This window comes from Lagopus muta, chromosome 32 (assembly GCF_023343835.1).
Source record: "Lagopus muta isolate bLagMut1 chromosome 32, bLagMut1 primary, whole genome shotgun sequence".
Lineage (NCBI taxonomy): Eukaryota > Metazoa > Chordata > Aves > Galliformes > Phasianidae > Lagopus > Lagopus muta.
Window position 1 is genome coordinate 760,518 of NC_064464.1, and position 18,497 is coordinate 779,014.

General features: G+C 47.5%; 2 protein-coding genes and 1 pseudogene across 2 annotated transcripts; 2 read left to right on the plus strand and 1 right to left on the minus strand.

Moving 5' to 3' along the window:
* The window catches only part of LOC125686165 (protein MANBAL-like), a 115,159-nt pseudogene that overhangs the window by 68,430 nt on the left and 28,232 nt on the right, over positions 1-18,497 (plus strand).
* On the plus strand, positions 27-974 carry LOC125686164 (olfactory receptor 14A16-like). Its single transcript, XM_048929885.1, has one exon. It carries the CDS (start codon positions 39-41, stop codon positions 972-974), a length of 936 nt encoding a protein of 311 aa, XP_048785842.1. The 5' UTR covers positions 27-38.
* Positions 9,937-10,908, minus strand: LOC125686161 (olfactory receptor 14C36-like). Its single transcript, XM_048929881.1, has one exon. It carries the CDS (start codon positions 10,894-10,896, stop codon positions 9,937-9,939), a length of 960 nt encoding a protein of 319 aa, XP_048785838.1. The 5' UTR covers positions 10,897-10,908.

Genomic DNA, 18,497 nt, shown 5'->3' on the forward strand with positions numbered 1-18,497 from the left:
TGGCACTCTGCACAGGACTCCATGCCCAGGAACTGCAGATGCCCAACAGCAGCTCCATCAGCCAGTTCCTCCTCCTGGCGTTGGCAGACACGCGGCAGCTGCAGCTCCTGCACTTCTGGCTCTTGCTGGGCATCTACCTGGCTGCCCTCCTGGGCAACGGCCTCATCAGCACAGCCGTAGCCTGCCACCACCGCCTGCACACCCCCATGTACTTCTTCCTCCTCAACCTCGCCCTCCTCGACCTGGGCTGCATCTCCACCACTCTCCCCAAAGCCATGGCCAATGCCCTCTGGGACACCAGGCACATCTCCTACGCTGGATGTGTTGCACAGGTCTTTTTGTTTGTCTTTCTCATTTCAGCAGAGTATTGCATTCTCACCATCATGTCCTATGACCGCTACGTTGCCATCTGCAAGCCCCTGCACTACGGAACCTTGATGGACAGCAGAGCTTGTGCCACCATGGCAGCAGCTGCCTGGGGCACTGGACTTCTCTATTCCCTCCTGCACACTGCCAGTACATTTTCACTGCCTCTCCGCCATGGCAATGCTGTGGATCAGTTCTTCTGTGAAATGGCCCAGATCCTCAAGCTCTCCTGCTCACAATACTTTCTCAGGGAATTTGGGATTCTCCTTGTTAGTATCTGTTTAGCCTTTGGGTGTTTTACATTCATTGTTTTGTCCTATGTGCAGATCTTCAGGTCAGTACTGAGGATGCCCTCTGAGCAGGGATGGCACAAAGCCTTCTCCACGTGCTGCCCTCACCTGGCTGTGGTCTTCCTGTTTCTCAGCACTGGCTTTTTTGCCTACTTGAAGCCCTTCTCCATTTCCTCCCCATCCCTGGATCTGATGGTGGGACTTCTCTATTCTGTGGTTCCTCCAACACTGAACCCTGTTATCTACAGCATGAGGAACAAGGAGATCAAGCATGCCCTCAGCAAAGTGTTGCAGCATGCAATATCCCTGCTTCAATAATGTGCATATCTTCCTCACATCGTTCCTTGTGATGGTTCTTTATATTTTACGTATGTATGACTTTTTGTCTGTTTGTGTTAAGTGTAATAGAGTAATCTTGGAAAAAACACTGCAGTTTATTCCACTTCTTCTTTCCCATCTACTTCCCATTTTCTCACACCAAGACCTCATGTAAATACGCAACCAGATTCCCCAAATAAATAAAAGACACTATAAAACCTTGCAAAAAAATACTATTCCTTAGCTCTTCTCCCTTCCTACCTTGTCTGGATCTGGGGGAGGTACAGCCACAGTCAGCAGCACAACACGCTCTTTTCATTCCTGGTCTCTTTACAATGACACACTGCTCTCATGTCCTCGCATTTGTGCAGACCTGAAGGTCTTGTGTGTCTCACAACAGTGCTGTTGTCTCTACTGCAGCACTCCGGGGCTGCAGTCAGTAGTCAGCAATATGAACTGCTGTGTTACAGCTGGTCTCCTTGCTGGCACCACCATAACAAGAGGGGCTCATCAGAGCAGGACCAGAGAACTGGAGGCCTCTTCCAAATCTGCTGTAAAGAATATACGTCAGGAGCTGCTCTATGACAAGACCTAGAGATCTTCTGGTGCTTTCACTGAGTCACGGGGGCAGTTTCAGAGTCCCAGGGTGATCTGTTATGGTCTCAGGGCAGCACTGTGGTTTACCATGGAAGGTGGCTCAGCACCACACAGTTGTTCGCTCACTGCCCCCTTCCCAGTTGAAGAGGGGAGAAAACTGAAATAAAACCACAAAGCTGAATCTATGGGTAGAGATATTATTTTGTAAGACAGAGAAAAAAGAAAAAGATAGCATTTTTAACATACGTATTTGTGTATATATAATATATATAGTATATATTCATCTTTAGCCCAAGGAGGCTATGGATGCCTGATCTCCAAATGCATTCAAGGCCAGGCTGGATGTGGCTCTGGGCATCCTGGTCTAGCGTTTGGTGACCCTGCAAATAGCAGGGGGTTGAAACTGGATGACCACTGGGGTACTTTTCAACCCAGACTGGTCAATGATTCTATGGTTCTACGATTCTATGATTCCATTATATATATAATATATACTATGGTAACTAGCTCTCGAGCTCTAGGGAAAGAAGGAGAAGTGAAAGGGAGGCTGAGGAGCTGCTGGAAAGTGTTCTCCCCAATCTCCTCCATAGCTGGGCTCCCTGAGCACACAAAGCCAGGAGTGTAATTACGAATCGTATCAACAGTATTACTTCCAAAACCCAATGACTACTGCAGAGCTGAATGCGCACAGAACATTATTTTGTCAGCTGACCACTTTATCACAATGCAAGCCAAGGCCAAACAGCACAGCAGAATAAAAACCCTAATCCAGCCCCCAGAGATGACAAACACTGCATCAGGGAAAACAAGCAGCAAGCAAGGAGCTGTGCAATGCAGTGTCATGAGAAGGCTCAACGAGATCCATCATTAGAGAAAAAATCAGCGTCATGGCCTGCAGTTATCTGACTACCACAAAGCCCTGTGCTAACTTGCTCTGGACAGATCTGCTGCTATCTCAGCCATTTCAGCCCCACATCAGGCACCAAAATGATGGTGGTGGTCTAAACCAGCAGGAGGCTCAGCACCACACAGGGCTTTGTGCACTGCCCCTTCCCACGAATGGATAAGAGAACTTGGGAAAAACAGAGTACAACACGTGGGTTGAAATAAAGCTCTTTACTAAGAGAGATAACAGGAAATGTGCGATAGTTATGACTATATATACCTCCATATAGAATCATAGCATCATAGAATCGCTCAGGTTGGAAAAGACTGGAGTAAGGTGTGGGTAAATCCAGTGTAAATTGTGATTAAAACCAAGAGAAAATTAAGAGTAAAACCAGGGTAACCCTGTGAGCAAAACTTGGGTAAAAAGTGAGTGAAACGCAGAGGAAATTGCAAGTAAAACCCCGAGCAAGGTGTGGGCACACACGGAGTAAAGTGTGAGGGCACCCAGAGAAAAGTAAACCCGGAGTAAAGTGTGAGGTAACTCAAAGTAACGTGTGAGTAAAATCCAAAATAAAGTTGGAGTAAACCTGGAGCTGAGGGTGAGTAAATGACCGAGTAAAGTGTTGGTAAACCCTGAGTAAAATGTGATCAAAAAATGAAGTAAAGTGTGTGTAAAATCTGGAGTAAAGTGTGAGTAAAACCCAAAGGAAGGTATGAGTAAACCAGGAGTAAAGAATAAGTAAACTCGAAGTAAATTATGAACACTTCTGAAGTAAAGTATAAGTAAACCCAGAGTAAAGCATGAGTAAAAGCTAGCGTAAAGTACGAGTGACATCAAAGTAAAGTGTGATTAAACTCAGAGTATGTTGTGAGTACATCCAGAGTAAAGCAAAGCATAAGAAAATATGAATTAATGTGTGAGTAATCCCAGAGTAAAGTCTGAGTAAACCTGGAGTAGACTGTGAATACACCCACAGTAGAGTGTGAATAAAACCTGGATAAAAGTCAGAGTAAAGCAGGAGTAAAGTATCAGTAAATCCAGAGTAAAGTGTGAGGTAAGCAGATGTAAAGTGTGAGTGAAACCAGTGTAAGGTGTGAATAAACCCTGAAGTAATGTGTGAGTACACTGGGAATAGAGTATGAGTACGCCAGTTGTGCAGTGTGAGTTAAGCCTGGAGAAAAGTAAAAGTGTAAACCTGAAGTAAAGCGTGTGTAAACCTGGTGTAAAGTGTTAGTAAACGTGAAGTGTGAGTAAAACCCTGTGATTTTGTTCTTGCCGTGGAAATTTCCAGTCACAAGGAAAGCTGCTGAACAGAGTAAGGTTGAGACTGGAGTGTTCCAATATGGGCAGAATTGGCACAGACACTCGGTAAGGTAATTATATCAGGTAGGGGAGAGCCTGGAACAGGATAGAATGAGTGTGTTAATTTTTGAGAATACTGCCCTCCTATTGCCATAAAAAATACAGAACATACCTAAAAATAATCATAGAATCATAGAATCACCAAGGTTGGAAAAGACCTAAAAGATCACCCAGTCCAACCGTTCACCTATTCCCAATAGCTCCTACTAAACCATGTCCCTCAACGCAACATCCAGTCTTTCCTTGAACACCCCCAGGGTCGGTGATTCCACCACCTCCCTGGGCAGTCCATTCCAGTGCCTGACCACCCTTTCTGAAAAGTAATACTTCCTCATGTCCAGCCTGAATCTCCCCTGCCGTAGCTTGAAGCCATTCCCTCTGGTCCTATCACTAATGACACGAGAGAAGAGGCCGACCCCCAGCTCACTACAACCTCCCTTCAGGAAGTTATAGAGAGCAATAAGGTCTCCCCTGAGCCTCCTCTTCTCCAGGCTGAACATTCCCAGCTCCTTCAGCCTCTCCTCAGCAGCCCTGTGTTCCAGACCCCTCACCAGCTTCGTTGCCCTTCTTTGAACACGTTCCAGGGCCTTTCTTGCAGTGAGGGGCCCAAAACTGGACACAGTACTCGAGGTGCGGCCTCACGAGTGCTGAATATAGGGGAACAATCACCTCTCTGCTCCTGCTTGCAACGCTGTTTCTGATGCAAGCCAGGATGCCATTGCCCTTCTTGGCCACCTGGGCACACTGTCGGCTCATGTTCAGCCGAGCATCAATCAATACCCCCAGGTCCATTTCCTCTACGCCGTCCTCCAGCCACACCGCCCCAAGCCTGTAGCGTCGCCTGGGGTTGTTGTAGCCGAAGTGCAGGACCCGGCATTTGGCCTTGTTGAAACTCATCCCATTGGCTCCAGCCCAGCTCTCCAGCCTGTCCAGATCCCTCTGTAGGGCCTCGCTACCCCCAGGCAGATCCACACTTCCAGCCAATTTGGTGTCATCTGCGAATTTACTGAGGGTGCACTCGATGCCCTCATCGAGGTCATCAATAAAGATATTGAAGAGGACAGGCCCCAGCACCGACCCCTGGGGAATGGTTACCAACAATGGGTTGGTAACAGGCATTGCGTGGAAATGTAAGGAAGAAGAGCGTTGTGAAGACTGTGAGCCTGGGATGCTCAACCAATGAATGCCAGGAGAGGCTTTACCTGCATCGGACCCAGGGTATATAAAGGGATGGATTTCACTGAGTACTTGTCAATTTCTCCCTTGTCGCAGGGGGGGTGCACTCATTACTGCAATAATGAATAAGCTGCTCTTCAGAAAGTTCTTTGCCTGATTAGAAATTGTTGATCTGGAGCGTGTTTCTCACAATTTGCTGCTGAAACCTGGGAAACAACAACGTCTGTGGTGAGCCTCCACTTCTACAGCACAGGACAGTGTACCCCGCTCATTTTTCTGCAGCCCTGTGTGTCGGCTTTCATTGGGTTTGGGGGTTTTCCTTGGGCTTATGGTGTCGTCTGTTGGGGTACTGGGTTAATCCCTTGATTTTGGGGGTCATGCTAGGAGTTCTGGGTGCTCTCAGTTGAGCTTTGGGGTCATCCATTTGGATTTTGGGGTTCATTGTGGAGCCAGCTGTGGACCCAAGGCTGTTTTTAAGAGGCAAGGTCTGTGAACAGCTGAGCGATAGGGAAGGACAGCAGGCACTGTGGTGTTGTGTGATTGACCTGATAACTCCTGGCAACTCTGTGCACAGAGCACGGTAAGAACAATCCTGTGTGATTAAGTACTGCCTTGGAGGTCGAGGTTTGGCATGAATAACTTGTGCAACAGCATCCATACTTAAATCCACCCCTTGGTCTCCAGCCCATTTATATGTTGCATCTCTTCCTTGATGGCCCGAGGACTCATGAGCCCACCGAGCTAGAAATAATTCACCCTTGTTCTGCCAGTCCAGGTCTGTTTGAGCCACCTCAATTCTGGCAGCTTGGTCTAAATGATGGTTATTTTGCTGTTCTTCAGTAGCCCGACTCTTGGGCACATGAGCATCCACATGGCACACCTTTACAGCCATATTCTTTATTCAGGCAGCAATGTCTTTGCACAGCTCAGCAGCCCAAATAGGGTTACCTTTTTGTTGCCAGTTACATAGGAATGGAATGTTGTTTCTGAATTTGATGTTAAAAAGGGGGAATTCACCTGAAGAAGCAGAGCACAGTGTATTTGTATTTGGTAACTTGTCCTTAGAAATAGGTGATGTGAAAAAGTAGAAATACCATCTATGTTAGTAACACACTTTAGAAATACAGTTGCTGAATTGTGTGATTAACTCTTGCTTGCCAAACTGCAGTGGTTTTTAAATGTTCCAAATAGTATAGGTAGATGGTATTATGGACTAGAAAGCTTACTGTAGGGCTATTTTGTTTGGATGTGAGGCCTACAGCAAAAGAAAAATAGACTTAAAAAACATCAAAGAAGCCAGGGCCTCTACACAAAGCTGGCTTGCCTTGCTCTGTGGGTATGGGATGCAACAGCGGGCATGAAGATACTGCAGGCATTTGTCATCATCACAGAATCACAGAATCACAGAGGTTGGAAAAGACATTCAAGATCATCCTGTCCTCCCATCCACCCATCACCAATAGTTCTCACTAGACCAGGTCCCTCAACAGAAATTCCAAATGGTCCTTGAATATCCATGGCTTGCAGATGGCACCAAGTTGGCAGGAAGTGTCGATCTGCCTGCAGGTTGCACAGCTCTACAGAGGGATCTAACAGGCTGTAGCCAATGGTTTGAAGTTCAACAAGAATGAATGCCGGGTCCTGGGCTTTGGCCACAGCAACCCTAAAGAATGCTACAGGCATGGGGCAGAGTGGCTGGAAGACTATGCAGAGGAAATGGACCTGGGGGTATTGATTGATGCTCAGAGGATCATGAGCCAGCAGTGTGCCCAGGTGGCCATGAAGGCCGATGGCATCCTGGCTTGTATCAGAAATAGCACTGCTAGCAGGAGTAGGGAAGTCATTGTCCCTCTGTACTCACATTGATGAGGCTGCAACTTCAGTGCTGTGTTCACTTTTTGGACCCTCACTGCAGGGAAGACACTGAGGCCCTGGAGCACGTCCACAGAAGAGTAACAAAACTGGTGAGGGGTCTGGAGCACAAGTCTTATGAGGAGCAGCTGAGGGAGATGGGATTGTTTAGTATGGAGAAGAGGAGGTTCAGGGGAGACCTTATTGCTTTCTGTGACTGGAGGGAGGTTGCAGGGAGCTGGGGGTCGGCCTCTTCTCTCATGTGGCAGTAATTGGAAAAGAGGGAATGGCCTCAAGTTGCACCGGGGGAGATTCAGGCTGGACTTTAGGAAATAACATTACTGAAAGGGTGGTCAGGCACTGGAATGGGCTGCACAGGGAGGTGGTGGAGTCACTGACCCTGAAGGTGTGCAAGGAACGTTTGGATGTTGTGTTGAGGGATGTCATTGGGTGAGACCTATTGGTGATGGGTGGACGGTTGGACTGGATGACCTTGTAGGTCTTTTCCAACCTCAGTGTTTCTGTGGGTTCTGTGATTTCTGTGATGCAGCCCAGGATACGGTTGGCTTTCAGGGCTGTGAGGGCACAGTGCTGGCTCATGTCCAGCTGCCATCCACCAGGACCCACCAGGTCCTTCTCAGCAGGGCTGTGCTCCATGCTTTCATCCCCCAGCTTGTACTGGTAGTGGGGACTGTCACAACTCTGCTGCCAGACTTTGCACTTGGATTTCTTGAACCTCATGAGGTTCTCCTGGGCCCACTGCTCAGCCTGACCGGGTCCCTCTGGATGGCATCCCGTCCTTCGGGTTTGTGGACCACAACCCACAGCTTGGGGGCTTCAGGACTGACAAAATAAATCATCTCTTTATGTTTGTGAGACCATTTTCAGTTGATATAAACATATGCCATGAAAATCTTCAAGTGGAATGTATGGAATTTTAATCACATATTCAACTCAAAAAACTGATCATGTCTCTTTAACAGACTCTCATAATTCCTATCTCAGCCCCTTCACTTCACAGTCACACCTTATTCGTGCCATTGCTTGTTGGCAGAACACACAGGTTTTGCATAAAGTTTGTCAAGAGGGCAGTACAGGAAGAATAAAATCTCATCCGAAGTCTCTGCTGCACACCTTGAGACCTCAGTAAGAATCACAACTGCTGCCGTCTGACCAGACTGCTGTGTTAGCTTCACAAAAACAAGGTCAAATATCCTACTGGTTTTATGGTTTTTTGTTTGTTTGTTTGCTTTTTTTTGTTTGTTGTAATGAATATTGTAAGAACAACATATTAAATGAAATGTTTTGTTACTTCTATATTAACAGTATTACATATTTTATGAGAATCATAAGACATAGAATGGTTGGATTGGGAAGGAGCTCCGAAGATCAGCAGGTTCCAATCCCCTGCCGCAGGGAGGGCCACCGACCTCCAGTGATGAGAGCTGCCTCAAAAGTAATGCCACCATTTTATTAAGTTGGGCCATAAGATCAGAGGCGGATGTTGGATGTATGGCTGTAGAGGCTGAACCTTCCCACCAGCGTCCCATTACGTGTTGCTGCCGTGTGACAGATGGCAGCAGAGGGGCAGTCTGAGAGAATGGCATCTGACATGGCAGTGCATATGAAGCAAAGGTGTGCCGCTGAATTCCTCCAAGTTGAAAAAAAAGTTGCACTCCTTGACATTCACCAATGCCTGCTGAATGTTTGTGGAGAGCAAACAGTGGATGTGAGCAGAGCGAGGCAGTGGGCGATGCGTTTCAGCAGTGGTGACGGTGGGTCACCTTCGCTGGTGCAGATGGTGATGAGCATGGTATGCAGGCTCTTGTTCATCACTGGCAAAAATGCATAGCTAATGGTGGTGACTGCAGAAAAACAGTGCTTTGTAGCTGAGAATTTGCTCTATCCAATAGTGTTATGGTGGTCTTTGTGTTTGTTGTAGTTCCCATGGAAATAAATAGGAAGCCTTGCTTTTGAAGGAACTTGAGCATATGCAGCCTGAGAAAACTTCCATTCACTAAATGTGGCGCAGGTGAGCCAAAAGGTTGGACACCCATGGGCCAAGGATGAGAGTGGGCAAGAGAGTAAAGGTATGGCTAGGGTACTGGAGTTCTGAATTTGGGCTTCTAGAGAAGCTTTGAGGTTCAGCGTTATTGCAGGGGATTCCTGTCAGGGTGAGGAATGCACTTTGAGGCACAAAGAAGGCTTAAGGTCTGTGGGTTTTGCAGTCTGAGTGAGTCACAGCAGCACCAACACTGCCTGAACCCCTCTTTCCTTTTCCATATCTTCATTTTTTGCTGGCCAATCTCCTCTTCCCTCCCCTCTATCTCCCATCTCTGTTCTCTAGGCTTCTCCTGATCTCCCCATCTCATTAGAGGCAGCTTTCTACCTACCAGCCTATGCTCCAGGATGGCTCCTACAGGTCCTGGGTAACTTTTGTCAGATCTTTGTACATGATTTCTCTACCACAGACCTTCCTGGAGACAGTGGAATCCTCTGTGTGCAAAATGGAGAAGCCCTTAAGGAAGACTGGAAATTTATGAGATGAGAATCCATATCCAAGTCCTTTTCCTATGCAGGGTGTCACAGGGAGTGAGGAAGAGGGGATCTCAGAACCAACATGCAAACAGGTGCTGCTGCTGGCCTGTCAGAGGCACTGACAGATGTGAGCCTGCAAGCACAGACCCCAGCCAGGAGCCAAGGGATGGCCAGTCAGCTATTGCAGGCTGAAGTCACCACACAGTTGGATTAACAGCCGTATGCTTCCTGCTGGATTGTGGGTTTCTGAGAACAACTGACCCTAACAGCTCCAGAAATGCCTCTCAGGAAGGAAGACAGACAAAGTCACTGCACGCCCTTTGTTTTATTAAGATTCAGGAGAGAGCCTGCTTCCCCATGTACAGCATGTCTGGATGACACTGCACAGGTACAAACTGAGTAGTAATTGCTGTGGATAATGATAATTTCAGTGAAAAAGATTAGAATACATAAAACACAGAATAAAATATTCAATAAATTACACTTTGACAATGAATACATAAACAAAAAGAAGACAGTTTGATACTGTTAAAATCTGCATTACAATTCTTAGATAGAAAAAGTTGGGCAGCTCACTGATTTCAAAACCCATTTGTTCAACAGTTTCCACAGAGCATCCTTGAGTTCCTTATTCCTCATGCTGTAGATGAGGGGGTTCATTACTGGAGGCACCACTGAGTACAGAAATGACACCACCAGCTGCAGGGATGGGGAAGAGATGGAGGGTGGCTTCAAGTAGGCAAACATCACAGTGCTGACAAAGAGGGAAACCACAGCCAGGTGAGGGAGGCACATGGAGAAGGCTTTGTGGCGTCCCTGCTCAGAGGGCATCCTCAGCACAGCCCTGAAGATCTGCACATAAGAGAAAAGAATGAAAACAAAACACCCAAAGATTAAACAAAGACTGAAATAAATAATCCCAGTTTCCCTGAGGTAGTCTGGTTCTGAGCAGGAGAGCTTGAGGATCTGGGCCATTTCACAGAAGAACTGCTCCAAAACATTACTAAGGCAGAAAGACATAGAAAATGTGTTGGCAGTGTGCAGCAGGGAATAGAGAACCCCAGCGCCCCAGGCAGCTGCTGCCATGGTGGCACAAGCTCTACCTCCAAACAGAGTGCCGTAGTGCAGGGGCTTGCAGATGGCAACGTAGCGGTCATAGGACATGATGGTGAGAATGCAATACTCTGCACCAAAGAAGAATAATAAAAAGAAGACCTGTGCAGCACATCCAGCATAGGAGATGTGCCTGGTGTCCCAGAGGGCATTGGCCATGGCTTTGGGGAGAGTGGTGGAGATGCAGCCCAGGTCGAGGAGGGCGAGGTTGAGGAGGAAGAAGTACATGGGGGTGTGCAGGCGGTGGTGGCAGGCTACGGCTGTGCTGATGAGGCCGTTGCCCAGGAGGGCAGCCAGGTAGATGCCCAGCAAGAGCCAGAAGTGCAGGAGCTGCAGCTGCCGCGTGTCTGCCAACGCCAGGAGGAGGAACTGGCTGATGGAGCTGCTGTTGGGCATCTGCAGTTCCTGGGCATGGAGTCCTGTTCAGAACACAGAAGATAATGACAAGAATATTCTCAGAGTCGCTCCTGCTATACTATGAAACTTTTTCTTTCTGTTAGGACAGGGTTCATTAGCTCCATTACTTGAAATTAATTTCATGAAGCTCAGCATTCCAAAAGCAGAAGAAGCACATGGAGCTTTTGCCTTCCTCTCATTTTCTGATCTTACCCAATCTTGCTAGATATTTTCATCTGTTTCCATGTCTTATATCTTCACCCCAACTGCTGTTCAAGTCTCCTGCCCCTACCTCTGTGCCCTCAAATTTCTGTTAGAGAAAGCTGCCTTTCACAGGATAAGTGTATTCATGTATGTAGAAAATGAAAGGAGAGGTTGAAAGCTCATTCTATGTGAGTGTACGCAAAACAAATGACAGATGAAAGTACAATTCAAGACTCTTTGAGATGTGTTTGATGTTGACAGCCTGTTTTAGATTTCTGCTTATGATCCTTTTCCCTTTTCTCAGAACAGGAAATGGAAAATCCCCTCCTCGTCTCTCCTCTTGCAAAGTGCCTCTGGAAACACTGTGACATGCAGTGTATCTGTGATCCCCCTGCCCCAGGCAGCAGCTGTGACAGCAGAAGGCCCCTGCCCTGCCCTGCCCTGCCAGGGGCTCCTTCCCCCCACACATCTCCCCGCAGCTCCCTGGGCAGGCTGAGTGCTGAGCCTGGCAGGCAGCACAGTCCCTGCCCCAGCACACAGCCCCTGGGGCACAGCAGGGACCTGCTCTGCAGGACAGCCCTGGGCACCCGGCTGCAGCCATGGCAGCACAGCCTGCAGCCGTCCTGGGACATGCAGCCCCCAGGGCTGTGCTTTGATGCTGCAGTATGGAAGCTGGAGTGGAGGAGGTTTTTATCCAAAATAAAGAAATATGGAGTGCCTTCAGACTGACCTGCAATGGGCTGTCCCAGATTTAGTGATTCCTGCATTAAAGCCACTACACTGACTGCAATGAGGGACTTATCTGGTCAAGAGCTGTGAGAAATGCTCCTCCAGTGAGCTCACAGCCTAACGTGCCACACAGCCTGTCAGCTCTCTTCCTTATTTCCTCTACCTGTCCTGCTGTGTGCTGCACAGGAGCTGCTCCTGGGCACAGCTGTTTCCCTGCAGCACTGCCCACTTGTATGAACTCCGTGTGTCCCAGGAGCCCAGAGTAACTCAGCAGCAGATGATGTCATTTCTATCTTCCCTACTGATCTCCCCTGAGATGTCCCTGGGTCTCCATGGCCAACAGCTCCTGACAGACAACAGTGTCATGACTGTACTTTGAAATGCGCTCAATTAACCGCCAAATGTCCAGTGGACAGTGACTGATTGCAGACATATGGTTAGTCCTACCAGAGAGTGTTTGCTGAAACAAAAAGGGCACACAGACAAGGACAGTGGACTTCCCCTGTGCAGGGCAGTGATCCAGATGAGGCAGTGCAAGCATCTCAGCCCTGGATGGAAACCTTATGATTGAAATTGGGTTCAGATCCCCACAGACCCACCGGAGTTTCAGTGATTCCTCTGGTTCAGTTCAGATGTGCACAAGGAGTTGCCTGCATGTGAGCTCCTGCTCTGAGTCCTTGGTCCTTCAGCAGGGAGTCAGTTGCTCACACACAGACCCTGGTGATGACCAAGGTGCCTGGGGTGCTGCTGGATGTGTGCCAGTGCTTGTGGAGTGTGTGGGAATTCCCTGAGATAGACACCTCCTTCCTGAGCATCAGCTGAGGGCCAGAGAAGGGATAATGGTATTCTCAGACATCCTAAATAACAACCGACCCCTTCGTTCATGGCACCCAAGTTTGCCTTCTTTACCCGTCTCCATGGTGCATGCAGAGTTATGCAGCTGACTAAATGGCTGAGCTCACAAAAGAAGAGACAGATCTTTCTCTGTTCCCCATCTACTCAATATTTTGGAGCTCCAGGCACTACAGAGCTGGCACACATCTTCATATTTCAACTGATGAAATCTCAGTTTTCTATGGGCATACACGTGAATGGCATCAGAAGCAGCCTGATGTCAGGCCAGTTCCCTAGGTGGTCCAGCACACACAGCACACACAGATGCTGCTGGCAAATGCAGCACAGGGCCTTCAGGAAAGCCATGCCCTAGGAGTGTCCGTGCTGCTTGGAGAACTCCGAGCCTCACAGTGGGTCTAATGCCTGTGTGCCACCTTCTGAACACAAATACCGTAGATGTGTTATGCAGCCATGCTAGGAACAATGGTGCTTGTTTCTTTATGTGCTTTTACACTAATGATAACACCAACACATGCAGAGCTAGAAGTCTTTGTTCAATTGCAGGCCTGAGCTCTTGTTTGGACCACAGGGACACGGTTAAATGGCTTCCACAACTGGACTGCAGCACAATGGGTTACAGAGTTTTTGTGATGGATGAGTGAGGAGACAAGGAAAGGTGACTGCGCTCTGGGAGAGTGCACTGAACTTCTCCTGGGGATGGCAGAGCAGCCAGGTCAGAGCAAATGGTAATGGCAACCAAAGGAGACCAGCAGTGTCTGTTCCTGGCTTCCTGATCAGAAAGAGCAAGTGGAAGGTGCCCTCTGCAGACAGATAGGAGCCTCATCTTGTCAGGCCATTTGGAGGCCATTTTCACTGCAGTGTCTGCTGCAGGGACAGCACAGCAGGGCATGCACCATGCAGGAGATCCCTGGAGAGCACAGATGGCAGCTTCTTGAGCAAGCCATAGAGGAATCCAAGAGGAGAGGTGCTCTGCTGGATCTCATATTCACCGGCAAGGAAGGGCTGGTGGGGAATGTGAATGTGAAGATGAAAGTGAACCTGAGCTGCAGTGGCCATGGGATGGTGGAGCTGAGGAGCCTGAAGGGAGGGTAAAAGACAAGCTCACAACCCTGGGCTTCAGAAGAGCACACCTTGGCTTCTTCAGTTCTCTGCAGTACAGCAGGGAAAGGCTTTGAGGGGAATTGGTTCAAAAAATGCGGTTACAATATAGGGATCATGGCTTCCAAGCAGAATAAGCCCATCCCAAGGAAAAGGAAGCCAAATACAAATGTCAGAAATCCTGCATGACTGGGAATGGATTGCACTGGTCTCACCCAAATATAGAAAGGAAGCGTGCAGGAAGTGGAAACAAGAAGAGGTCACCTGTCAGCAATGCAGAGACTTTGTCCAGTGTTCCTGCTGAGATGAGTTTAGGAAAGCCAGAGTTCAACCGCAATTGAATGAGCCCAGGCATATCACAGGCAAGAATGGATTGAAGAAATACAATGTAGTCTACAAAAGGAAGGCTAGGGAGAATGTGGGTCCAGTGTAGAATGGGGCAGGGAACATCATGAGACAGGACATGGAAAAGTCTCTGACATTCATTACTTTCCTGACCTCACGGTTTATTAGTTGGTCTGGGCTTCTTGGAATCCTGGGTGCCAGAGACAGGTGGGAAATGTTGGTGCAAGGCAGATGTACTGTTGGAGAAAGAAGAGGAGATCAGGGAATACCTAAGCAAACAGGATCCCGTGTTGGTAAAGGCTGACAAGAATTGTAGGATTTTTGAATGGTTTGGATTGAAGGATCCTAAAGCCCATCCAGTTCCATCTCCCTTGCTGTGTGCAGGGCTGTCACACAGTAGATCAGGGTGCCTGGGGCCCTTGACATCTCAAACATCTCCAGGGGTGGTGCAGCCCCATCTGCTCTGGGCTGCCTGTTCCATACCAGCTCCATGCCTCACATCATGATCTACGGAATGTTGGAAATTCCTTCCAAACGTCTAATGTAAATCTCTCTTTTGGTTTATTGTGTTTCATCCTTGTCCTATTATTCAGAAATGCTGTAAGAAGTCAGTCTCCACCTTTTTATTTGAACAAGACCATGGGTAGAAGATGTAGGGGAGGCATAATGCAGAGTAGTGCCTCCACATTTCAGATCCCCCACACAAGGAAGATGTCTGCAAGAGGGAGTTGATAAAAATGTGTTAACACTTCTCAACTTCAAATGCTCTCATGTGTCAACTCTAACATTAAGCTGAAAAAGCTCATATTGCAGGGGATATTGTGCCTGTTTTATTTTTATTTTTATTTTTATTTTTATTTTTATTTTTATTTTTATTTTTATTTTTATTTTTATTTTTATTTTTATATTTTTATTTTTATTTTTATTTTTATTTATTTAATTACATACTTTTCCTAAAAGGACAATGTTTTCAAAAACTGTGTTTTCAGGACACAGATGCCTTTCAGGTACAGGAACAGACAGTGGTGCCAGTGCCAATGCCCTGTGACCAATGCCCAGCATCCACCGCTGCTCTGCCCTGCTGCTTATTTGATGTCCCTCATCCTCCAGGTGTCTCCAGCTCTCCTAAATCAATCACCATATTTAAGGGCATGTTTTCAGCAGCCCATCTGGACACATGCTCTTCCCACTGCTCTCCAGATTTCCCCATCCCTTGCTCTTTGTTCACTCAGATTCCTCCCTCCCAACTATCTGCCTCATCTCTGGTCTTCGGGGAGAGTAATGGAATTTGCTCCTTCTCTCCAAATTTTCATGGACTCTTTTCTCACCTCCTTAGCTGTCATTATGTCTACCCCTTCCTATCTCTGTCTAACTCATTTCTTGTACAAATATTCCCTGTAAAGACAAACCTCATTAGATGCAGTTTGGACAAAGCATACAGTTGATCATTGTGTTTTATTGCTCATTTGATTGCATCATGTTTCCTTCTATCTGTGGGAAATAATAATAAAAAAAAAAACTGGCAAAAGAAATCTTTCATTACCCATGTGCAGCTGGTTCTCTGAGGAATGCAAGGGGGAGTTATTTCAAGAGAGGTTTAACACTGAGCGGGTGACTCCAGAGGAGAAGAGTGATGTGAGGAAAAGTGATGCAAGTGCCATGGGGTGAAAGTGAGTAGAAATGGGGTGGGGAAGTTGAGGAGGACATTTGTCCACACAGCGACAGAGCAAAGTTCATTAGGGGACATACTGGATCAGTATCATTTGCAAAGTGCTGCTTAAACTTCTTGTTTAAACCCAACTATAAATAAATAACTAGAATTCTTAAATGCCCATCATTCTCTTCCTCTTTAAGCTCTCTCCAGATACCTCTCCAGTTTGCTGAACAAGTTCTGAACACCTGAACAAGATGACAGGAAGGCACACGGCACAGGAGGTTGTAATGGACCACAGAGGGCATTTACTGCTGAGTCCATCAACCTCCAGTGCAGAGAGAAAATTGCATGAAGTGCCCAAGAAGATGAAGTAAGAAGAAACAGTGAAGTTTCTAGGAGTATTAATGGGCCCCACTGAGGGCCATTCACAAGCAAGCTTCCCCAGGGACTTGTTAGAGCAGAGAATTGGAAGCCATGATTACAGGCAGATCAAGGCAGTGGGATGGTGGCTGTGATGCTGAGAAAAGCCTCCTTTGTCTTGTGAAGCAAAAAGGCCAAGCCCTGATCCCCAGAGCCTTGGCAGGGAGATCCTGTCCCTCATGGCAGCTCAGGGCCTTTCCTTCCTGGGGCAGTGGGATGGAGGTTTGTGTGATGTCAAATGAAAGAGCAGGGGACAGCAGCTGCCAGACTCTGCATGGGGTGCAAGGATGCCGTGAGGCCCAAGTCCCATGTGGGCAGTGTGTCTCATCCCAGGATGTGGGATGTGAGAAGGGCCCAGTCTGAACAAGCAATCAATCCCATTGAAACTTTGAACTTCAGATCTCTCAGTTCTAAAGCCCTCCTTTTGAAAGTCTCCAATAGTTTTACATCCTTTATGTTCTGTGGCACCCAGAAGTGAATCCAGTGATCCAAGTGAGGCCTCAGAAGTGCAGAGCAGAGTGGGACAATCCCTTCCCTCACCCACCTGGCAAGGCCATGTTCAGTGCATCCAAGGGATGGCTGGCCTTTCTGGCTGCCTGGGCACAGTGCTGACTCATTTTTTGTTCAAAAAAACAATTTTATGTTCACCAGGACCTCCAACCCCTTTCAGTGGGACTGCTCTCCAGTGTCTCATTCACAGATCAGTGTGTATGTCCAGGGTTGCCCTTACCCAGGTGCAGAGTCAGGCACTTGTTCTTGTTATACTTCATGTGGTTGGTGCTTACCCAGTTCTTTAACTTGGGCACATCTCTCTGAAAATCTCCTCTACCCTCCGTAGAGGAAACAGCTCTACCCAATTTGGTATCATCAGCAAATGAACTCAAAACATTTTCTAGCCCTGCATGCAAGTCATTGATGAAAACATTATAGAGAAGAGGCCCCCACATGGAGCCCATGGAACCCTGCTAGTGACCATCCACCAGCCTGATGGAACCCCATTTAATGTAACCCTTTGGGCTGACCCACTGGCCAACTGCTCCCCCATCACATTATGTTTCTGTCTAGCCCTGTGCAGAAAAATTTGTCCAGAGGAATTATCTAAGAAAGCCTTTCAAAAGCTCCACTGAAATCCTGAAGGACATCCTCAGCTGGCTTCCCTTGGTCAATTAGATGAGTGATCTTGTCATAAAAGGACATTAAGTTTAATAAGACTTTCCCCTCGTGAACTTGTGTTGGCTGTGACCAATGACAGAATTGTCGTTCAGGTGTTTCTCAGAAACTCCCAACATCATTTTTTCCATAAATATACCAGGTATTGAATTGAGACTGACAGCTCTGTAATTGCCTATGTCCTCTTTCTTGCTCTCGTTTAAATGTGGAACGTTTGCCAGCTTCCTGCCATCTGGGAACTGGCATGATCCTAGACTTCTTCTGATGCCATTGACACGAGAGCCCAAAGCAAACTAAGAAAGTGTCATCAGTGAAAGAATGTAGATGTGTCCTAGCTTTGTAATGCGCTGAACTCCAGAGTATGCCACAGATGGAGCACAGAGGAAGATCTGGCTCTTCTGTGAGCTCATCCATTTGGTCAGCAGAATAACACCACATGCTCCATGGGGACAGATGCAAAAGGCACAGCGTGTGTCCTAAGCACAGGGCTGTGGTGGCATTTAGGATGGCCACGAATGCCTCCCTTCTGGCCCTCAGCTGATGCTCAGGAAGGAGGTGTCTGTCTCACAGATTTGCCACCACAGCTTACAAGCACCAGCACACAGCTGGGATCACCCCAGGCACCTTGGGCATCACTGAGTGTTTGTGTGTGAGCAGTGCAGGCCCTGTTGAACAAAGACCAAGGATTCAGATGAGGGGCTCCCACACAGACACCTCATTGTGCACATCTGAACTCAGCTAAGAGGACTCCTGGCTCCCATGGTTCTGTGAGGAACTGATCCCATTTCAGCCCCAGGGTTTCCACCAGCAGATGGGATGAATAACCCCTGAGTTACGGTGAGATGGCCTGATAGAATCAGAACAAATGGAAGTGCCTTTTGAATTTGAAAGGGGAGACTGTGGTTAGATGTTAAAAAGACATTTTTTACACACAGGCACAGGAAAATGTTGCCAAAAGAGGCTGTGGATGAACATCCCTGGAGGCATTCAAGGTTGGAATGGATGGGATGCTGGGCAGCCTGATCTGGTGGTTGGCCCATGGCTGAGGGCTTAGAACTAGGTTGTCTTTAAAGCCCCCTCCAACCTAAGACGTGCTGTGATTCTTTAATGCTATTGCAGCACTTAC